We start from the raw sequence: 23,326 nt of genomic DNA, 5'->3' as shown, positions 1-23,326 counted from the left end.
CCTGGGGGTATATGCCCATGTGGGTGTGGAAGACCCCAGTCCCGTCTTACCCGCTCCTGCTGGGCTTCCTGAAGCTTTTGCACCAAGTCCCTCAGGGCATCCCTTACAGAGGCTGTGTCTATGATTGCTGAGTCAGGGTCTCCCTGTACAGGTGAGGGCCATCGGGCTGGAGAGTAGGATCTAGTAGGTGAACTGGCCCTTTGCCATCCAGGGCAAGTCTGGGGGCTGCCTGCAGGAGGGGAGAGCTGAGGGACCGTGGGTAGGGACAGACACATAGGTAACCCCTAGCTTCTCTTTCTGCGGCTCCTGCCAGAGGTGTTAGGACTGGTCCAGCCTCTTTATTATGTGGGCTGTGAGGCCTAGGGAGAGGTGGGGAGACTCAGGTTGGGAACAGAAGAGAGCAGAAAACACTGACCTGTCATGGGAGAGTGGGGCCGCTCTGGAGAGGCCACATGCCAGAGCCCCAGGCCGCTGCGAAGCGTGGAGCACAGCTGGCCCAGCTGTGCCTCCGCATCGCGCCTAGTGCCCTCAGCCTGGGCCAGCTCCTGCTCCAGGGTTCGAACTCGGCTACAGGCACTATCCAGGCTGGTCTGAAGGCTGTCAGCCCGGCTGCTGGCCTGTTGTAACTTCCTGGTGATTCTGCGTAGCTCTGCCCGCAGGGTCTGCTCAGCCCTCTGACTCTCACAGAGATGCCCCTCCAGCTGCTTTGCTCGCACCTCCCCCGCTGCCTCTACTTCGGCCAACTTATGCTGTAGCTCTTCAACCTGGAGGAAGGGTGTTGGGGCTCCAGGGTAGGTTTCTGACATCTAGGCTGGCTGACCAAAAGTACAGCCAGGCCGTTGGGGAAAACCCTGTTCAGTGTATCCTTTGAACACTCTCAGGATCATCCCAAGACAGGTTATAGATGGAAGGGACCCTAGATCTGCCTCCTAGTGTGTTTGGCAGGTGGGTGTACCTAAGTCAGGTGGGGACTGCCCCTCAGCATGTTAGCGTATCCTTCAGCGGCAGAGAGCTCTGATGGCATCTGCAAAGCCTCAGCTCGTTAGGGCCACAGACTGGCTACCCTCTCCTGCTAGGAACCATCTCAGCTACTCCCCATCATCTGCCTCTGCAGAGCTTGCTCATGAGCAAAGTTTGCTTTGTTATGTTTCTTGCCATGGGACAATCTCTGTACCCTACATATTTGTGCATGCATGAGCAGGGAAGGTACTGGCTGTGGGGGAGAGGGAAGGGCAGCCTGCTTCCTTCCCCTGGGCCAGAGCAGGGGCCCTGGCCTCATCTCCCTTTCTGGGTGGCTGCAGCATAACAATAACCTTATTCACAGAAGGAGGTGTGGGGCTGAGGTCATTCCGGGTCACATGGGCTTGGGAGCTAAGCCCCCACATTCTAGGCATGACTGGTGTTGAAGACAGCTAGGCTGCAGTTTGGGTCTGAAAGCCAAGGACTGCTGAGCTCAGAAAGGCCCCTCTGTCCCCAGTGGCATGCAATACCTTTAGTACACTGAACTACAGTCTTGGTTGTGTCTAAACAGTGTCAGTGTAGGGGCTATGTGAGTGAAGGACATGGGGACATTTGGGGGGGGGGGGGTTGGGCATGTGTGATGTGGGCAGGCAAGTAGGCATTAACTCAGTGTCCTAAGGCTTCCCTATCTGGCTCCTGCCCAGAATTCTGCCCAACACCTGGGTAAGATTTGGCTCTTTTCTAAAACAAATCTGGGGAAATTACGAGTTTACAGCTGTAACCAATCCCCTTGCCCTCAGATCCCTTTCACCTACCCCTTGCTACTCATGGTGAGGTTATCACAGGCACAGTGGATAAAAGGAGAAAATGGGCATTCTGGCCTCTTTCCACGATCCCTATTCACTGCCTCCTGCCTCCCACATTGGTGTGCCCACAGATTTTGTCTTGGACCCTGTTTGGACCAGAACTCACTGGTCCCCACTAAGAGGGACAAAAAGCTTTCCTACCTCTTTCTGGACACCATCACGGGAAGTCTGGGCCTCAGCTACATGCCTCTGCAGCTCCAGTGTCTCCTGCAAGTTCCTCCGCTGCTTCTGTGCATCCCTAGAGACCTGGGCTTGCAGCTCACTCACTTCCTGCCTCTTCCTCTGGTTCTCAGCTTCCAGTGTTCTTACCTGGGATCATGGAGGCGGTGCTAAGGGACCCAGCAGCTTTGATTATTCTTGCCTCTTCTCACACGTCCTTCCTTTAGGAGTTGTCCATATTCAAGGGACCTCATTTCTGGGCAGAGGGCTTGGGATCCAACCTCTCCTACTCCACAGACATACACCCGGGGCTCCACTTTGCATGAGGGTACTGATGAGGAGTATGGGAGGCAGTTGTGAGTTAGTTATGGCTCTCACTAAGGAAGTGGCTTTGGCCAGTGTCATGCCACAAAAAGAGCAGGAGTAAGAAACTGGTACCCAGGATGGCTGTGATGTGGGAACAGGGAAGGAGGACCAGGCAGGGGCAGCCTGGGTGGGCGGAGGCCCCCTCACCTGCCTGTGGCACTCCTGGAGTTTCCGGCGGGCATCCCCCTGTGCCCGTTCTAGCTCCTGCAGCCTGGTCCTCAGCTCATGGGTTTCCTTCTGAGCTGTCACTTGAGCCTCCTGAAGCAACAGCAGCTTCTGCTCCTGCTCCTCCTTGGACCTCTTAAAACTAAGCAGGCCACAGGCTGGCTGCACCCTGGGCCCGGAGCTCCCTGGAACCACCCTGGGAACCTGCTCTCCTCTACATGCTGCCCTAAGACATAACCTCTGGGGGAAGGGGGCTCCTGTTACCTTTGGCTCACAGTCTGAGTCTTAGTGGCCAGAAGTGAGACCGTGTCCACTTTCACCTCTCAGATCCTCTTCAGCCCACCACCACCTCCTTAACTCTCTGTCCCACTCTCAGAGACCCCATGCCCAGCCTAGCCTAGGAGCCACCCATGGGGACTTCGGTTCCCTAGCTTGTAGGGCCTGCTGGGTGGGAACTCCTTGACAGGAACAGGTGGTCTCCCTGCATAGGCTAGCACTCATTGTAGGCATTTAAATCTGGACAGTTAAAGGTTGCCTTTACTGTCTCTCTGTCCCAGCTCATAGGCTAGCTCCGTGCCCTGCCTCTCACTATGGCCTGGTTGAATAGCAGGGCTGCAGGCTTCCCCATAGCTACTTTATAGGCTAATTCCTCCATATTATTCTAAAGTCACACCTGGCTTTCTCGTGCTCAGCCCTGTGGATGGTGGCCCTCAGCTTGGTGTTGGAGTGTTGCAGTATATCCTTCTCTTGAGCCTCATCGTGTAGTGCCCGGCGAGCCTCCAAAGCCTCCCTGCGTAGCCCCTCACAGCTCTCCTCACTGTCCCGAAGCTCTTGATGCAGCTCAGCCAGCCTCTCATGAGCCATGTTCAACTGAGCCTGCAGCTCCTCAGCCTAAGGGAGAAATATGCTCTAGTGACCAGTTGGGGACTGTGGACTACGGGTGTTCAGGCAGCTGCTCCAGGAGCCAGAAGATTCTGACTTTGGCTGGGTGAAAGAGAAAGCAAATCCCTGAGGAATGAAGCCCAGATAGCCTTTATCCCGACACCCCCCCCCCCCCGTTGGCTTAGCTATGTCCCATAATCACTCTATAGAACTCTGAGATGCGGTTGGGGTGGCAGGGGTAGGGAGGTGGTGTCAACAGCCGGGGCATGGCTTTGTCCACACTTCCAATCAGCTTCCACTGTTGACAGCCCCTCCTAGCCACTAAGGCAGGACTCAGTTTGGATAACTATGTATGTAACCGGTCGGCGACTATACAGTCCTGACTTCAACCACCCCCTCCAGCCTCCTCTTCTAACAGTGTGGGAGATGTGGGGAGGCAGATCTCAAGCACCAGTGCCCTCCAGATTCTCCAGCAGACTCAGGGCCTCTCAGGCAGGCTGCTCTGCTGTGGAAGCAGGAGGCCATAAACACCGCAGGAGTCTTTAAGGAAGGCCAACCCACAGGAGCATGGGTATCCTCAAACATGGGGGAGGACACTTGGTACCTCTGTGGGCTGACCAGGAAAAGCGAGCGGCCATGGGTATAAGTTCTCATCTCCTGCTGGCTGGCCCATGGCTCAAAGGTGGACCCCACCATGCTACAGACAGGGATGTTGCCTGCATACTGCCAGGGGGTAACAGCTCTGGATTCCTTCCCTAGAACATGAGGCATCTCTGGACACTCAGGTACTATATGGAAGGGGGTGGGGAAGGGGCAGTCACTCTCAACTCCCAGGCCTCCAAATCCCAACCTACAACTCTGACTAGAAGCCTCATTGAAGGCTCCATCCTGGCTCTCAAGTGTCCCTGGGGAGGAGGTGGAGGAAGCCAGCAGGGACATGCTGAGAGAGGAAGCCACAAGAACTCAGTGATGTTGAGTGGCTGGTTTGCCAAAAGCAAACCCCTCTTTGCTGGCTGTTTTCATGGGACATTGTCCAGGCCCCCGGCCGGCCTGGCTCCAGAGTCCGCCCGCTGTTATTGTTGTTCTGTTTTTGGGAAGGGCCAGGGCCTCCTCACCGCTCCCCGCCCACCCCCCACATGTGGGAGCCACAACCGTGCAGAGCATTTTCCGCTGAGCTCAGCAGAATCCACCCAGAAGGTCAAGGACCAGAGAAAGGGCCTGTCCATCATAAAAGGAGCTGTGCTCATTTCCCGGAGTAGGGGAGATGAAAATAAGCAAAACAAATGGGGGAAGGGCCCCCCTGCTGCCAGGCCACCTCCTCCCCCACTGCCCAGCACCCCCTCCCACCGCCTCTTCAGGACATCCATTCCCTTTGCAGGAATTTTACAGCCAAATCGCTTAATGTGATTATAATAATTATTTCTTTACTAGAAGTTGTATAAACAGTCTCTTTTGAAATTTCCTGCAGGGAGGCAACTCCAGAGCTCTGCAGGGAGGAGGGCAGCAAGGCAAGCAGGGGAGGGGTGGCCTGTGTGCATATATGCATGCATGCATATGTGAGGGTATTCACATGTGCTTTGGTGCATACCCAAATGTCTGCTTACACATGTATGATAGGTGTTTGTTATTCATATACATGTCTATCTTTTTCAGTGTCTGTATGTCCTTTCCTATGTGAGCCCTGCACATGTGTGTACCTGTGTGAATGCATGGGTGTACATATGCACATATCACTTAGTGTGTGTCTGTGTTCATAGATCTGTGCCATCTTACATGTGCACACAAGCGGGAGGCATCAACATGTAGGTTTACAAGTGTGTGCATATGTACACATGTATGAACCCCAAGAAGGTCTGTGAGAACCTGCAAGTTCTTCCAGTCTAAAGTGGGGAAATTCTGACTCAACCTGGGGCTCTCTTCTGCTCACTTCTCTCTGCAATCATTTCTCTTCTCCACTTTATCCCCCCACATTTTCAGACTCCTGTCACCCCTTATCGCTTTCTGGGGGAGGGATTCCTTACTGGAAATTTGACCTTGCTGTGAGGCTCACACCCTTCATCTTCCTAGATTCTTCCCTTTCTGCCCCCAGTTTTGAAATCACACTTTGCTTCTCCGTGTGGCCGCTGACCAGGCCTGACTTTGAAATCTGTTGGAAGGAACTCTTTCTTTTTGGGGCCAATATAAACAGCCCGTCATGTTCAGTCATGCTCTCTTCCTCTCCCGGGCTCTTGGCGGCCCCTCAGGGTGTGCTTGGGGAGGGAGAGCCAGCCCCTCTCCTCACCACACCAGGCCAGCTGCCCTGCCTGCCAGCCTTGGCACACAGCCCAGGAGCTGTGAGGCCGCTTTGTCCCCACAGGCCCCACCTGGGTTCTGGCTGACCCCCCTCCATCCTGCATCCACATACCCTCCTGCCCTTCCTTCTCCCAGGCACCCCCAAGTCCTGTCAGAACTCCTCAGAAACACCTTCCCATCTGCTGGGCCTGCTGGGCCCCTGCCTGGCCTAGCTGTGGCCTCTCCTGGCCCCGCCCAAGGCTGTCCCCAACCTTGTTGTGATCATATGGCTCCTGGAGCCTCTGTGTGAGTATCAGGGTCCATGACTGTCCCTGAAAATCCCACCGCCATCCCACTTCTCTTGCTTTTCTGCTCTGGGCACTGTAAACTCAGCTTCCCTGAGGGCTCTCCAGAGGCTCGTCAGGTGACTCCTGTGCCACAGTGGCCTCGAAGGCAGGCATTGGGAGGAAGCCATAGCCCTGCACAATGACAGCTCCCTACATCTGATTCTCAGTCTTGGAACTGTGTAGAAGTGAAGGAGGCCCCGGAGCCTAGGCCGTGTGGTTCTGACCAATCATCCGTGGCTAGCCTCCCTGGGTAGCCAGCCTCTGACTGCCCCAACAGAAGCACAAGTGAGGTGCTCTGTGGTCTTCCTGGGGTGAGGCAGGACCAGTGGTAGCCATGACTGGGACTCAAACATCTACCTGTGGCAAACTACAGCAGCCCAGCTTTCTCTCAGTAGTGGCTTTGCTCCTTTGGGTCTAGTTCTCTTAAAGCCAACCACACCTATCCCTTTGGTCCAGAAACAATACCTTCTTCTGTTAGGACATGGCCAGCTTTCCCCAGATGTCAGGAGCCAGGTGCCATTTCACCCCTCTGAGAGATGCCAAATCAAATGGGGCAGTCGTTTGAGTCTTCCTGGTCCTGGGGTAGTCTCCTGCTCTCTCATCCCCTCAGTACCCACCCCCGCTGCCCTCTAGATCCCATTTCACCTCTCTCCTCACGCTGCTCCGCTCAGCCGCTATTTCCCGGAGCTTCTCCCTCAGAGTTTCAGCTTCTCTCTGGTGGGTGGAGATGGCCTCCTCAAACTGGGCCTGGAGGCTTCTCAGCTCTGTGGTCATGGTGGTGATGGTAGCCTGGGGATGTGGAGAACACTGGGTTTCTGGGAGGCTGGTCTGAGGCCTGACTACCAGCCCAAGAGATGAAGCATGTGGGAAGGATGCCCCAAGAAGCTCTCCACATGAAAGAGAGCTCGGGCTGTGCAGCCCACGCACTTATCTCTTTGTTCTTCTTCTGGGATTCCCAAGCAAGAAGGCTATGGTAAGTGAATGGGCCTGGTTGGGGAGCTCGTGTGTCCTTTTCTGCCTAACAGTCCTGTTCAGCCAGGAATGTTTATGTAGCGGTGGGGCAGGAACAGCTGCTTAGCAAATGAACAGGTCCTGCCCTCAGTGGCACTAGCATGTGGGGCTGCCAGGCCAAGCAATGGCTCTGGAGCTGAGCCTCCACCCCAGTGCAGTTTTGTGGTCACTTGGGTCACCCAGGTCTTGCTGGAGGTGGAGCATCCTAAGTCCCAGCTCTGAGTCCTGCAGCATCCACTATGATCAGTGTTGGGTCAGTGTGGGGTGAGGTGGCTGAAATCCCGGTGGAGAGATGAGGTGAAGGAGGCTGGGCACTGCTGACCATATATGTCCTGTCCACCTGGCACTCTGTTTCCTGACCTTTCCGGTGGGTGGGTGGCAATCCGGGACATCTACCTCCCTGTAAACGTTAGTGCCCCAGTCACATCTGCAGAATGCTGCCACCACTTAGCTTTGCAGTTGCAAAAGTGCTGTGGACTCAGCACAGCCAAGGTCTGCTGCTGTGTTATGACACAGCCTATCTCTCTCTCCCCAGGGGTCTGCTGAGCACCCAAGGGAGATGGAGGTCCTCTAGGCACCAGCTCCTGGGTTTCTCGTCCACAGACAGAGATGTTACTCTGATCATCCTGAGACTGATCTACTGAGGTCTAGTGCAGCCCCTGGTTAGGACTCTTCTCCACTTTTTCTGGGTGGCTCCAGAGCCCCTCCAGAGCCTGCAGTGCTTCAGAGAGGCACCAGGTGTGGAGAACTCGCCCCATACCTCCATTCTGCAGGCCATCCTCCTGGGTTATTGCTGTATACAGACTCCCATCAGCCCCACCTCTTGCTCTGGCCTTTGGGCCCTGTTCTCTACCTCAATTGGCAGGAGTCACCTAAGATGGCCAGTTGGTGGCTCTGTGCCCACATGGCCCAAAATTGCTTGCTCAGTGAGGCTGTGGTTCCCTGTGAATCTTGGGGACCAGCTCCTGGAGGCAGTGATGACTCAGGCCAGGGAGCCCCCCCATCCATCAGTGGCTCAGTGCCATGTCACCCCACAGCTGGGGTTCCTTGGCCAAACTTCCCCTCTCTCAGCGGGTTTTAATTTCCATTTTCTAAGCTGAGGTGGCAAAAGAACCCTTAATGAGCTCCCTGAGGAGTTGTGCTGGCTGGAAGGCCTGGTCCCTAGCCCAGGGGGAGACTTGGCCAGCATGAGAAAGGGCTCTAGAAGCCAGGGTTGTCTCCTGCAGAGGCTGGTCTGTTAGCAGGAGATGGCAGCTGCCAGGGTATCAGGATGCTTTCCTGCCCAGAGGGTGGAGACTGGTTAAGGGTGCAGCTTACAGAGAAGAGCATAGTCAGAGACTGAGGACCCCTCCAGGCCTGTGCCAGCGAAGTGCTGTCCAGCCATTGTGAGGGGCTAAGGGTGAGAGGAGACAGAGCAGGGGGGACAGGAGCAAGGGGAGGCTCCCGGGGACTGGACACTCCTTTAGGCTGTGATGGGAGCAGTCAGAGTACGTGTGGAGTTGGGGAGTGTCACACCTAGTTAACACACTTTTCCTGTTGTACAGCGCTGGGATCAGCCCTTGGCTCCTTGCATCAGCATCGGCATCTCCAGGGCACCCTCCCCGAGAGCTTGCCACCTCCACACACCTGCTCCTACTCCAGTGGATGCTCTGCTCTCACTGACCGCGTGCACGGCAAGAACAGCTCTCCAAGGGCCAAAGGCTGGCCACAGGGACAGTCTCAGCTTCTTGTTCCAACAGTAAGCAGGAATAGTTCTATGACTGCCCGCAACTGGGCTTTAGTAGAACCAGTTTGAGCACAGGCTGGCAAGGCTCATGCAATGTGTATCAGAAGGTGGGTCTGCCCTGGGACTACCTCCCCTGGCTTTTGCTACCCAGTGTGTGGCCCAGCTTGGCCCACCTGTCAGTCTTCATCAACTCTGATTCCCTAGAGCACCAGGCCAGAAGAGCCTCAGTGCCTGTAGCCACCACAGACAGAGACAGGCAGAGACAGCCATAATCACTAGGATATTCCTGCTGTTGAGACAGCAGCTTCTTCTAGCAGGAAACTTGGGAGTCACCGGGGGACCCAAAACTCATGAAGAGACAAAGATGGCCACTACTTCCAGGGCCAGACAGAAAGGGGCTATTCTGGGGGCTCTGCCAGGACTTGCTTGGCCATACATGCTCAGGCAGTGGTCTGGTCCTTGGCTAGGAACTATCAATGGGGCTTGTTGGGATCAGTAAGCAGGCACTTCTATGGCCAGCTCCAAGGGACCTGATAGACCGGTTAGCAGGCAGTTGTGAAGACACCTAGACCACCTGCTGGTCACCTGAAACTATCTGCGCATGTCCCTGGGTCACCCTATAAGAGAACTGGAGCCCTCCCCTTTCTCTCTCTCTTCTTCCTCTTCCCCCCCCCCTCTCTCTCTCTCTCTCTCCCTCTCCCTCTATCTCCCTCTATCTCCCTCTCTGTAACCCCCTTCCCCTAATAAACCTCCCACGTGGAACCGATCTCGTGGTGTGATTTGTGGACCCGCGTGTAACCTTCACATTCGCACGTTTCCTAACATTGGTGCATTGGGCCGGATTAGGTTACCCCAGCTAGTTTACCGAGCACGCTGGAGCTTCTGGGTACCTATTCCTCTCCAAATTCACCCCGAGATCTCCACTTTCCTGCTTCCATTTCACTACAAATTTATCCAACGCAGTCCGTTCCCCCAGCTCTCTTTCTCCTTCGCTCTAAAATTCCTCTCTGTTCCTCCTGTCCTCCTACTAAACTCCTTCTAACCATTAAACCGATCTCGTGGTGTGATTTGTGGACCCGCGTGTAACCTTCACATTCGCACGTTTCCTAACAGGTCTCACCTCAGCTTGTGCTTGCTGGCTCTGGGCCTCCTGCCGGGCCCGTTCCAGCTCCCTGTTAGCTCCAGAGAGCTCCTTGCTCAGCAGGCTTTTCTCAGCATCCTTCAGAGACAGGGCCTGGACATGAGAAGACAGGGTGCTCATGAAGGAACTGGGGAGCAAGGGAGCTAGGCGAAGGTGCCAGGCTCCCTCTGAGGCACAACAGAATGCTTCTGTTGTTTCCTGCCAGGTTCACCAGCTTTTATTGGCATCCCCTGCCACTGGGCAGAGGGTGACCCTGAGTTCTTACTGGGCAACATCCTCCCTTCATCCTACACCGTCCCTTCAGGTGCTCAGAAAACCTTCCTGTGGCTCCCACCTTTCCCTGGTCAGAATCCTGGTCTTCACCGGGCAGACCAGTGTAGCACAGCTCCCTATCATTCTCAGCGTTGCTTCCCACAGTGATCAGGAAGAAGCCACCAACAGTGCTAAACCCCAAGGGTACCTGTCTCTTTAAGGGTGTGACTCAGGGAGGCCCAGCTCCCAGAGGGGCAGGGCGGGGCCCACATCCCAGCAGTATCACTGATCTTGCCAGGCAGGGAAGCCCCAAGAGCCCTGGATACCAGCTCAGGGAGAGCCTTGGTTGGTGAACACAGACAGGCTAGGAGAGTGATGAGCCAAACTGGTTCTCTGGGAGAACTGGAAGCTGAAATCAAACTGGTTCTCTGGCTTGTTCTGGTTGTGATGTCTGAGACAAAACAATGGCAGCAAGCACAGCACCTTCCTTGGTGTTCCAGACCTTCTACCAAATCCCTAGTTGAGGTTTGTAACACCTCCTACACTTGTATCTACTTTGGTCATAAGTAGGGGCAGCTGAGGAGCACCCCCACCCCCTTAGCTTCCAGTCATTGTACCTCTAACCTTTGGGGTTTGCACTAACCCATGGCAGCTAGGATGGGTTGCCTTGTTGAGGAATTTAAGAATGACAATAGTCTCTGAGGAAGAGAGATGGTGAGACAGGAAGCCCCCTTCCCCCACTCTCGATATTTTGAACGATTAAAAAAAAAAAAACTGTGCTTCTCACATATCCTTTTCCTCTCAGAACCCATGCCTGCTTTGTTTTGCCTCATGCTGGGAACCTGGCCACCCCTGGCCTATGAGACCTTTGAGGCTTGGGACCTTCCAACCACCCATAGGCTTCTTAAAGTTCTCACTGATGGGCACAGCAGGAAAATACTTGTTGAAATTTTAGGCAAATCTTCATGAAGGACAAAGAGCAGCTTTCACTGCAGCAAAGTAGCAGGTCAAAGTTGAGGCCCCGCAGACCACAAGAATGGAGAATGAAGGGGAAATGGCCCTTTGTAGCCAGCTGTCTTGTGCCTTTGAGGCTCCGTTCATGCAGACTCTCTCTTCTGGCCTGGGGTCTCCCAAAGCTGACTGAAGTCAGTTTCCTACAGGAGGAACGGCATGAACGATCTTCCCCACCCAGCACGCTTCTTCAAGTTGACAGCCTAACACAAGGGGCAGCAGGCAGTGCAGGCAGAGGGCCAGGGAAAGTCCTCTGGCTGCTGTGGTGACCACTGCCCACATGCCTGGCTTTCTGTTTCGTAGCATTGAAGCACAATATTATTGTGGTCATGTTGCGGGTCCAGGGAAACCATCAGAAGCTTTCTTCTTAGCCTTTTCTCCTCTCTCACCGAATCTCCTTTCTCAGGGCTGTTTGTGAAACCAGGAAGCTGCAGTCTGATGAGAGTAGACAGTGTGGCCTGGTGGATGGTCTCACTGGCAGTGAGGGTCTGTGTGGGGCCTTGACCACTGCCTATGCCCCATACATGTTGCTTCCAACTGAGCCTCTTCTCATAAACCCATGGGAGTGATGCTACCATGTCCCAAGTGCCTTTAGATCCTCCACAGTTGCAGCTTCAGCTTCTGTCCTTTCTGATTTTCTGTCCTGATTGGCTGATTAAAAGGCCTAATGGGGTAGGTGTGGCTGAAGTTGGAGGGTTTTCAGGGGAGGAGGATTATAGGAAGAAAGAAGACAGGAAGAATAGGGGGAAGGAACAAGATGCCACCACAGGTCAGGTGGAGAGAGAAGCACATGGCTGGCGTGGATGGAGGAAAGCGGCCCAGATGAACAAGAAACAAGTATTTATGGAATTGTGAATGGGAAGCAGCCCAATAGAAATGATTGAAACAGGTAGTTCTGGAAGGGGCTGGGAAGTGATGAGAATAGCTTAGAGGGTTAATATCTGCCTTGCTCCAGGCGAGATAAGGCTATTCCAAAATCTATCAGGTGTCTGTGTCTTTTATTGGTTGTGACAGCAGGTTAGATATGCCACTGTTTTAATTACAAGCTATAGTAAACATTATTAGACCATACCCTTTCACTTAACCTCCCTGACTCCAGCCTCACTACTGCCTCATTTTACTCCTGCGTTGGAATAGCCCTTGCTTTCCATTAATTGAACCAAATGTGTAGGACCTTCAGGACTCCTCTGCTCACACAGATTCTGGTGGACACACAGATAAATGCATCCCAAATCCTCCTGAATGCTCTCATCCCAGGCTCTTGCCTCCTTCCTGACACCATGCTCCTCTTGCAAGGCCTCAGCTTCCTCCATCACAGGACACAGAGAGGCGTGCAGTTAAAAATCATGGCTCCCATGCCCAGAGCATACACTGTGAAGCTTTGGGCAGGAGATCAACATGTGTACATCTCACTTTCCTACCAGTCAAATAGGCTCGTAAGAGTTTGTACGCTAGAATGTTGACAGTCAATCAGAAACACATTCTGACGACAAACCCTGCCTCTTCCATCCACCCATGTCCTCTCCTTGCAATCTGTAATTGGTGCGAAGAGGCCATTGTCCTTGTTCACTGTGATGACAGGCATGCATATGTGAACTTTTTGCTCAGTTCACTCAGCAGTGGATTCTTTAGTGTGGCCCAGTTCCTTGAAGAAGCCTGGGCTCAAGGGTGACCGTTTAGATCCAGTGCCTGGACCTGTGGGATGGAACAGTTATCAAGTTGGGTGAGAGTTAGTGGCTGGACCCTGCAAATGATGGGGTGTTCAGCTGGTCAGGTGAGTGAGCAGACAGACATATGGTTGAATAGTTGGGCACATGGGTAGATAGCTGGACGTTTGGCTAGTTGGAAGGACTCAGTGGGTAGACAGGTAAGCTGAGCAATGACGGCTGGAAGGTTAACGGGTGGATGGTCGGCTGTGTGGATGGGTACCTGGGTTTATTTCTGGATGGCCATGTGTGAGCAGAGGACTGTGAGCATGGATAGAGAGATGTATAGTCAAGCAGAAGATGGATAAGTGAATGGGAGGTCATTCATGTGTTGGATGAGCAGGTGGCTGCATGTGTGAGAAAACACATAAATGTGTAGATATGTGTATGTGTGTGCAGAGGGGTTTCTGGTTAGATGATGTATAAAGATGTGGGTGGGTGGGTGGCATGTGGATAAGTGGATGGGTATGTAGATAGACGGATGAGTAGGTGGTAGATGTCTGTTCCCCAGGATTCCTGTAATTTGCAAAGCTGTATCAATCTGGAAAGGATACAGCTGCTTGGGGGAGGCTTCAGTGCTGGGACCAAGAAGAGAGGGCACTGTCTAAGCATCCCAATTCCAATGCCATCATCACCTGCTGCATCTCATGCTCCAGCTGGAGGAGGCTCTTATCCCGCTCCTGCTTCAGGCTCTGAATTTCCCCCTTCAGAGCCTCCCTTTCAGCTGTGCTTTTTGTCACCAGCTCCTTCTGTTGTTCCATCCACTGGACAGCAACCTCTTTCTCCTCTGCCAGGGATAAACTGAGAGTGTCCTGGCCAAGGCAAAGGACAGGGTGTGAGGTCGGGAATGAGAGACTGATAGGCACTTGAGGCTCTGAGTGAAGCCTCCTAACCCCCAAAGAGCTAGGGGTTGGTGGCCTAGCCATCAGTTCTCCTTCCTTCTTCTCTACAAGATCTGCCAAGCAGAGGCTGGGACGGGCCTCTCTGGGTCTCAGCATCTGCCATCCCAGACTAATATAGCTGCTCCTGAATCTCTACCATGTGGCACTGGTCCAGAGGCATGGGCAGATGGATGGATGAGTATATAGATATATGGATGGATGAACAGGTAGATGAATATACATATAGATAAGGGATGAATGTATAGATGTGTGTTTGGATGGCTGGATGGATAGATAGAGGTATGTCTATATGGATGGGTAATGTGTGGCTAGATGAATAGGTGGATGGATGGTGGAAGAAAAGATATAACACACAAAGCCTCTAAGGGCCTATGACTACTGGTACAGCTCTGAAAGGCATCAGACTCTGTTTGGTCTCTATCTATCCCTGAAGCCAGGGCACTGGATCCTCAGGCTCCGGTCCTTCTGTGAAGAGAAGGACACATCAGCTGCCCTCCCTACACTGCACAAGATCTTCCCTGACCTCCTAAACTATGACTAGCAGCCAGGTCCCTCTCCCTGCTCTGCTACCTCTGCTTGTTGGGAGGACATGGCAGACCACTGGGAAGTGACCGTGGACCCTTGGGGACAGACCTTCTCCCTCTGCAGCTGTGCCAGGTCCTCTCTGTGGGCCAGTGCCTGGCGCTCCAAGGCCAGCTGTGCCTTCTGCTCCTGCTGTGCAGCCTGCTGCCGCAGTTGGCCCAGCTCCCACAGCAGCTTTGTCTCTCGGGCCTCCCAGTCACTTTTCAGCCGCTCCATCTCCACTGTGAAGTTTCAGCTATGTCACCATAGTGCCCTCTGTCCCTTGAAATCACCCACTTAAGAGGTAGCTGCTTGCTCTGCTAGCACATGGTGGGTTGAGTGGGGGCATGGCTACCAAGAATGGGTGGGTACCGAGCCTGTGGCTGCACCTCATGTCTGAACTCTCAGCTGGCAACAAAGCAGGATGGGCAGGGAACTTCCTGCACATCACTCACAAGCACACAAGTTCAAAGCCCTTGGGTCTTCCTCTAAGGATGCAGGAAGCAAGAACAACACCAATAGGGGCTGAGTTCCTCCCAACAGTGACTTGGGCCAGAAAGTCCACCCTCTGCAGCACCTTGCAAGGCCTGGCGAGCGAGCTGAGTGGCATGGGTCTCTCCTTCTAGCTGTTCCTGCTGGGTCTGCAGCTGTGTCACCAGCTGTTGGGCCTCCAACAGGCTGTTCTCCAGAGAGTTCCTCTCAGCCCTGTGGAGAAGCATCAGAGAGCAGGCTCATCATCCACACGGTCCTGAGGTGTCTCGTTAGCTTGAACATGTAAGAATCAATCATACCCTACACAAAACACATTTCCAGCCAAATTAAAAAAAAAACAAAAACAAAAACCAGAAACAAAACAGAGTAAACAAGTCATAGCATAATAACTCAGAGTTGCAAAAATAGAACAAGCACAGAGGATATTTTAATCTTCTTTAGCCTGACATGAAAGCCAGAAGGAAAAATAATAATAATAAAGAGGCCAACAGATCTGGATACACTTAAAGGAGGGAGGGGCAGTTTTCCACAGAAGAAATTCCATAAATCAACTTGGAACAAAAGAGCAGATAATGAAACCCATCACTCTGCTAACTTAAGAAAAAGAAGAAGAAGAAGAAGAAGAAGAAGAAGAAGAAGAAGAAGAAGAAGAGGAAGAAGAAGAAGATGACAAGGGGTAGAATTGGAAGAAAAAAATCTGCTTTTAGTATATAGGGGTAAGTACCCATCATATGCAAAGAGTTCCTGCCAATCATTAACAAAGTTAGAAAAATGAGAAAAATAAGTGTTACAAAGAAAATATCAAATAGACAAAAGCACATGAAATGTACTTTACCTTACCAGGAGAGATCTGGGCCAGGGAGATTTGAACTACAGCCAGGCAGTGTCAGTAATCACACACCAGATTAACAAAGACTTAAAGACAACCATGCCTAGAGTTCACAAGGGAGTGGGAGAGGTTGGGTTGGGGGAAATAAGCATGCTGAGTTTGACCTGGCAAGACCTCACCCAGGTGCCGACGCTGGAGACAGCTGACAGACAGGAGAGGGTGCTCACCACAGCTTTACACAGTGCTAGCTGAACTTGATTGGAATGCCAAGAAAAGGGGAAAAGTAGACATTGTGGTGCATCTGACCTATGTGGGATCATGCCCTCGGCGAGGGAGGAGTCACCACAAAACCACCAGCGGAGCTGGAGTGCTGCGGGTGGTGTGGGAAGATGGCCTGGGCGGATTTGCGTGCATAGGTCACCATTCGGAAAGCACGTGGAGCGAGGTGCAGCAGCCCGCAACAGTGCCCACTTCCAAGGGGATGCGTGTGACTGAAAACGCCTGGCTTGCTGCCAATAAGCCCACCCCTGGGGGAGGCCATGGCCCTCGGCCAGAATGAAGGTTTTACCACAGCTCCTGTGTTGCCTTGAAGAGCACCTGCCAGGACCCCCTGATGTGTGAGGGAACAGACCCAGGCTACAAGCTCTAGAAACCTCGCTGTCCGCTACACCATACCCCGTCCCTCTTGTTAACACTGCAAAATTCCTGTCCCACGGGTGAACATGCCCTCTGCCAAGGTGTTCTTAGCTGTGTGTGGAGAACACCCTTCCTTTGAGATGCCTGAAGCCTCCTCCTAGAAGTAGGCCTGCTTTTGCCTGGGGGCCATGGGCTCTGACACTCTGGTGTCTGCTCACAGCCTGGGAACCCTAGGGTATGTTCAGTGTCTTTTTCCACGGAGGCTGGAGAGCATTCCACTTTGACTGAGCTCAGGAGTGGAAGCCTGGTGCTCTGAGGTGAAGGTACATGGGTGTGTGGGGGAGTGGGTCAGCTGCAGTGTGGCGTGTGGGTGGAGACTTGCCCATCTCACTGTGTGGACAGCCAGCCCTCCATGAATGGAGAGACATGGTTTAGGCAAGCCCCAGCAGCCCTGCCACCAAGGCTTCAGCAGGCCATCGTGGTACACTGTCTGGTGGGTCTTCAGGGCTGCCATGTGCAGTGGCTCTGGGTCCAGAGGTGAAGACTGGAGCCAGGGTAGAGTAGGGGCAGGATCCCACCTGTGGAGAGCTCTGACCAGGCTCATATTCAGGGAAGCATATGTTTTCAGGGCTCAGGACTCCCTCTGCTGTTGTCCACATGGGAAGGCTCCCCAAAACTTGCCATTTGGGTATCTGCATCAGTTTTTATTCAGAAAGGTCAGTTCTGAGAAGTTGAAAATCTGAGTCCTTCTAGTTCCTCATGGGCCTAGTTTCTGGAGTTCCAGGAGGAAATCCTCCAGGAAACCCTCCATGACTGAGAGGGCTCTGGGGAGAGAAAGCACCAGCCAGCCTGGGTCTCTGCAGAGGCTATGGGACCAGCCTAAGCTACCATTGTTCTTGCCTCCAATAGGGAACAGCCACTGGGCAGAAATGTCAGATGCACTCTCTTGCTACCTGTGGGTGTCTTCCTGGGAATAAAATCTTAGAGCAGCTGAAGGGAGGGAAAAGGGTCCCTGGAGTTGTAGCATCTCCAGTCACAGCCAACCTGGAGCTCCACACTGAACTTCTATTTTTCAGGGAGAAATTGCATATCTTCTTTTTACTGGTCTGAGCTGGGTTTCTGGTCTGACAGGGTTGCCCCTCCACCCCAACCACCGTCTTCAGGAAAGTGATCCCACACACCTCATCTAATACTGAACCATGTCAAAGGCACAGTGTTTCCTCTCCACACAGTCCATACCACGTGTAACAGCCGTGACAGGGGCCACTGTGTCTATGCAGCATTTCTGGAGTCATAACACCATGGGCTGTCTGAAGGCAGGATCAAGAGAGGTGTGCCCTGACTAGTGGGCGCACTGGTACCTCAGATCAGCTGCCTCCTTAGTCACAAGCTTGCTATGTCTCTCCAGGGCTTCCTGCTTAGCCAGTAGTTGAGCCCGCTCCTCAGACAACGAGTTCTTCTCTTGGAGAGAGTCTTGCAGAATGTCCATCTGGGTTTCCTGGTCCTGCAGGCTCTGTGCCAGCTGTTTCTCTAGGGCCTGTTTCTTGCATGTAACCTAGGGGAGGAAAGAGGGACCATGTGACAAAGAAAGGAGAGTGAGCAAATGGGATGAGGCTGCTGAGGACAAGGGAGGCAGGGAAGGATGAGAGTCACACAGAATGGCGTGGAGGTGGAAGCAGAAAAGGTGGCACCAACATAATGAAGTTCATGCGTGCGCTTTCCAGAGGAGACGACCACTCTGAAATCTTGGTGGATGTGTGATGGAAATGGGTGTTTCGAGGTAGGAGCCAACTGTCAATCTCAGAAGCAACTCTTGCCGTACTGTGAAGTGTTCAGGGAGCTGGACACATTGTAAGGAGGTACAGATCCAGCACAGATGAATGAAGTCTAGTGCTTCGACCAGTAACCTCACCAGGGTCTAGACAAGGCCTCCGGGAGCCCATGGGAGTTGCAGAAGCAGAAGGGTCTAGAGCAGTTGACCTCCTGGAGCAGGGAACAGCCATTTGATGCCTCTTATGTCCTCACCACATTTACTTTTTGTAGTTTGGGCTGGGAAGATACTAAGGGGTTCACAGTTACCAAGAATACCCCAATGTCCACAGAGAGCTTGGCTCTAGTCATAGCCGAGTCAGCAACGGACTGAAGACTACAGACCGAAGCTCAGGAGTGACAGATTAGGAGGCAGAACCTAGCCAGAGGAAGTGTCACTAGGAACAGGCTCTTGGTGGTATCTTGTCCCTTTCTTGTCATTCTTTCCCTGCTTCTAGTCCTCTGTGAGGGGAACTGCCAGCACCCCTCCTCCTTCTCCTCCACAGTTTTATGTCACCACAGAATTCTGTCTCAAAGCTGGCCTAGAAACATGGGGCCAAACGACCATGACATGAACCCCCTTGAAACCATGAGCTCAAATGAACAGTCTTCATTATGACCAGGAGACATTATAACCATGGCACCTGTTATAAAAGAATTTGACAGGGAGCTTGCTTACAGTTTCAGAGGCTTAGTCTGTTATCATCATTGACAGAAGCATGTGGCACTCATGGTACTAGAGAAGTACCTGAGGGATACATTCTCATCCAGAGAGAGAGAGAGAGAGAGAGAGAGAGAGAGAGAGAGAGAGAGAGAGAAAGAGAGAGAGAGACTGGGCCTAGTGTGGGCTTTTGAAACCTCAAAGCCCACCTCCAAGGTGAACGTCCTCCAACCAGGCCACACCTCCTAATCCTAATCCTTTCAAACAGATCCACTCCCTGACAACTAATTCAAATATATGGGCCTGGGGGGATATTCTCACTCAAACCAGCACAATTAATCTCTGCCAGATGTTTTGCCACAGTGACAGGAAAGTAACTCACTCGGCAAGTCAACCCAAACATGAGAGTCCCTGTGAAACAGGGCCCGGACTAGCGAAGATTAGGGTGAAAGACAGCGAGCGCTAGTTTCCACTCCACCCTGCACACCGTGGTTCTCACACTCTGGTGGACAGCAGAGTCACCTGGAGGCGAACTGAACTCTATATTTCAAAGTCTTTCTGAGGGAGCGTCTGCCTCAGCAGATCTTCTGTGTGCACAAAAACTTGCTTTGTAACATAGAGATCCATGTGAAACTGCTATGAAATGGATTGGAGGCCTTAATTAAGCCACTTGAAAACACAGAAGGCTAACTTTTTGTCCTCTGGCTGGGGAAACTGCAGGTCTAGGAAATACTGAGCGTAAGACTTTAGAAAAGCCTGGCATGGTGGTTTGTGCATATAATCCCAGCAGTTGGGGGGGTTAAGGCAGGAGGATTGCTACAAGTTTGAGGTCAGCCAGGGCTAATTAGTGAGTTTCAGGCTACTGTCTCACAAAAACAAGGAGTCCACCACAACAAAACAGAGCAATGATTAAGTGTAAAAGAAATTCACCAAAGTTAAAGTTTTATGTTCTGCAAAAATACTATGAAGAAAATGGAGACAAGACACCAGTTGGGAAAAGGCATTCACAGTGCATCCATCTGACAAAGTCCTTGTATCCAGACATATGAAAAATTCCTGCACAGACACAATCAAAATGCAAAATCCACATTTGCAAAACACACAAAAACCTAAAAAAAAAAAAGAGAGAGAGAGAGACATGAATGAATTCAACAGGTGCATGAAAATATGCTGACATCACTAGTTACCTTGGAAACATGACTTAAAACCTCAGTACGTATAATATTGCACAGAGAGCAGCTTAAAAATTAAAACATAGTATTAAGTGCTGAGAAGGCCAAGGAACAGCTGGCAAAATGACAGGGCCATGGTGGCATTCACCACATTCCTTCACAAGGACCCCCACAATTTCACTTGTGTGTTTTTGCTCGAGATAGTGACAAGTGGGTATACAAAGGTTTTTACGAGCCATGTGTATTACAGGAGCCTTGCATAGCACAGGTGACACATGAGTGAGGAAGTAGCTGTGTTTATCTTTACTGTGGCATGTAGTTACGTGTGAAAGCAAAGTGCTATGGCACATGTAACTACGTGGATGAGTCTAAGAGACTGGTGGGGAGAGGGGGAGGAGCAACTTGGTACAAGAGATCCACACAGCCAGAGCAGTGCTCCAGAGGCTGCTGGGGCCTTAGGCATTTGGACAAGACTGGGATGGGGTGTGAGGGAGGCTTTTGGACTGGCAAACGTTCTTTATTTTAACCGGTCATCCATAGGTTCACACCATGATCAAACTCATTGGCCTTCCCTTCGCCAACACTGCACAGTAATTATACTTCAGCAAAAATGGGGAAAATGATAAGAATAGAGGCCCGAGAAAGGAGAAAGGTCATGCTATCCTACATGAGACAAGGATGCATGAATATCAATGGAGGTATGACATTTCCACACAAGACGCACTGTAAAAGACCCAAACTGTTTCAACTCAGTCCACACTGGGTGAACCTTCTTCACCAGAAGGCGGAGGAGTAGGCGTGTGGGGGGAGGAAGAGGATAGCTCAGTGGGTAAAGTGATTGCCAAGCAGGCATGAGGCTCTGAGCTCAATCCCAGAACCCACATTAAAAACCCAGCACCCTCATGGCAGCCGACAACTGTAACTCTAGTTCTAGGATGCCCTCTTCTGGCCTCCACAGGCACATGCACATATGTGGTGCACAGACATGTATGCAGGCAAAATACTTGAACACTTTAAAATTATTTAAAAAAAATGAAAAAAGAAAACAAAAGATGAGTAGTAACTGAGGAATGACATTGTAAGGTCGCCTTTGACCCTCACATGCTGCACATGCATTGTGTGTGTTCATGTGTACATACACACAAAACAAAACAAAACCCAAAGAAATGCAACAGCCAAAAGGCAGGAACCAAACAACCACGCAAGAATCAGGAGAGTTCAACTGTGAACACACTGAGCAGACACCAGAGTCCAGAAATCTCACTAAAGCAGAACCCCAACCCAAACATGAGGGATAGTCCTGACCCAAAGTTTTCTATCCCCTTGTCCCCGCCCACTGGAGTTCCCACAGGGAATCATATGTGCTGCTGGTGGCTCCTCCATCCTGTAGATCCCGGTAATTTCAATTCACGTCCTCCTGCTCGTGCAAGCAACGCTCTATCCACCAAGCCATCTCTCCAACCCCCTTCAGAGGTACAATGGCCAACAGCAAGGCAGGATGTGTGACTGTCCACAGCCTGATCTCACCTGGCCCACCTGCTCTCGGAGCTGGGCACTTTCCTGTCCAAGCAGGACCACCTGCCCTTCTAGTTGTTTCTGCTTTTGTTCCAGGTGCCCACAAGTCTCCTGCAGACTTCTTCGCTCAGCCCGAATGAGCACTAGCTGCGACTCTGCCCGTGCCAGCTGCTCTCTCATGCCAGCCTGCTCCTGCTCTTGTATCTTCTGCTGCGCCCGAAGCTGGTCCCGCTCCTGCTCCAGCTGCAGGGCAGGTGGGAAGACATTTAATCTGTGGACCACACACCCCTAGTCTTCATAAGCCAGCCACCTCATGTAGGCCTTCTGTGCAGATGCTGTGCCTCTGCTTCGTGCCTAGCAGGACCTAGCAGTTAGTTAGGTCCTACATCCCTCCTCGAGCACCTACTCTTGGGATGGTGGTCTCAGTCAACCTAGGAAGGAGATCTGACAGATGGAGGATAGGACTAGCCCACAGAGAAGGTTGAGTGACATCTTGAGAAAACTGAGGCTTTGGCTCTCGATTTACCTGAAGCACCATATGGTTTAGGTTGCCTTTGTCCTGGGAAAGCCCATCCACAAGGGCAGCCATCTTGGCCAGTGAGTCCTGATGCTCCATTGCCTCAGTCTTCAGCCGTGTCACCAGCAATTCCAAATCAGCATTGCCAGATTCAGCCTGTGAGGCATAGTGGTCACCTAGAGTTGGTGCCTGGGAGAGGCTTCAGAATCTTCCCAGTGGGATTAAGATTCTGACTAGAGCTAGTAACTGGCCCGGGATACTCTAGGAGCAGATCCAGCTATCAGGGTTCGGAGGGCAAAGGTCAGGAGTGAGGCTGGTGCACAATGGCAGTGACTAGGAGTCCTGGTAGTGGCTCATGCCATGAGAGTAAGGCCAGAGGCAAGGACCACGTGTACTGGGCACATACCTGGGCCAGGGCACCATGCAGGCTCTCCCTCTCAGTCTCCACAATGTCCTTCTGCAGCTGCATTGAGCTTAGTGCCTCCCGGGATGTGGCCAGCTCCTTCTTGAGCCCAGAGACCTTCTCCTCCAGCTGCTCCAGGCGGCTCTGGCTGCAGCCCCAGATCAGAAGGCACAATTGGGCAGTCTCTTCAGAGCTGAGCCCACAAAACTTATATGCAGGAAAATTCTAACAAACCCCTTTAAGCCCAGGGAACCCCCAAGCAGCATGGTGCCACTTGAAGAGCAGCTTCTGGCCACATGCCTGGATGAGTTATACATCCAGAATGTTTGTGTACATAGGGCCAGGCATTGTGCCAATATAGGTGTGGGTATATGGGTTATGTGATGGCCAGCTCAGGAGGAGCTGGAGGACCCTCTTCCCCCATGCCTTGTTGGTGTCTCACCTGTGGTCTCACATTCTGAGGGACCCCTGCTGGCCTGCAGCCCCTCCACAACCCACCTGGCCTCCAGCTCACGCAGGCTCCGTTCACTCTGCTGGGCCAGCTCAGCTTTCTGCTCTGCCCGCAGCAGGAGGCTTCTCCGCAGCTCTGCATTTGTGGCCTCCAGTTTCTGTGTCTCTGCCTCCCGAATGCCTGCCTTTGCTCTCAGCTCCTCCATTGCTGTCTCCAGAGCTACTTTCTCCCTGAGAGCAGGAGCAAAGGCAGAGAGGCAGCCTCAAGCCGTGCCTCAGGGGAGGAGCCCCTAAAGCCATCAGGACTTACTGGGGAGGATGATCAGGGGTGAGTGGGTATGGAGCAGTAGGAACAGGGCTGTGTCAGTGTGTGTGTGTGTGTGTGTGTGTGTGTGTGTGTGTGTGTGCTGGCCCTCAGAGGCTTCAAAGGTGGAAGGAGTTCAGGGAGGCACAGGAAGAAGAGCTGGCTCTGTGTGACCCGCAGCTGACTGAGATGAGGCGGCCACTGTCTGGCTT

General features: G+C 52.5%; 1 protein-coding gene across 1 annotated transcript in view; it reads right to left on the bottom strand.

Moving 5' to 3' along the window:
• Crocc2 (ciliary rootlet coiled-coil, rootletin family member 2) overlaps positions 1-23,326 on the bottom strand; it is a 63,131-nt gene that overhangs the window by 16,019 nt on the left and 23,786 nt on the right. The window contains exons 12-26 of the mRNA XM_060368904.1: positions 22,859-23,041; positions 22,364-22,508; positions 21,967-22,113; positions 21,453-21,683; positions 17,645-17,838; positions 14,904-15,031; positions 14,399-14,568; positions 13,499-13,675; positions 9,874-9,987; positions 6,662-6,805; positions 3,190-3,407; positions 2,499-2,658; positions 1,968-2,135; positions 416-764; positions 51-229 (exon numbers count right to left, since the gene is read on the bottom strand). Of these exons, the coding sequence (XP_060224887.1) occupies positions 51-229; positions 416-764; positions 1,968-2,135; positions 2,499-2,658; positions 3,190-3,407; positions 6,662-6,805; positions 9,874-9,987; positions 13,499-13,675; positions 14,399-14,568; positions 14,904-15,031; positions 17,645-17,838; positions 21,453-21,683; positions 21,967-22,113; positions 22,364-22,508; positions 22,859-23,041 (2,707 nt within the window). The remainder of the gene's footprint in view (positions 1-50; positions 230-415; positions 765-1,967; positions 2,136-2,498; positions 2,659-3,189; positions 3,408-6,661; positions 6,806-9,873; positions 9,988-13,498; positions 13,676-14,398; positions 14,569-14,903; positions 15,032-17,644; positions 17,839-21,452; positions 21,684-21,966; positions 22,114-22,363; positions 22,509-22,858; positions 23,042-23,326) is intronic.

Source organism: Meriones unguiculatus, chromosome 15, assembly GCF_030254825.1.
Source record: "Meriones unguiculatus strain TT.TT164.6M chromosome 15, Bangor_MerUng_6.1, whole genome shotgun sequence".
NCBI lineage: Eukaryota > Metazoa > Chordata > Mammalia > Rodentia > Muridae > Meriones > Meriones unguiculatus.
This window is presented reverse-complemented; position numbering and strand designations above follow the sequence as displayed.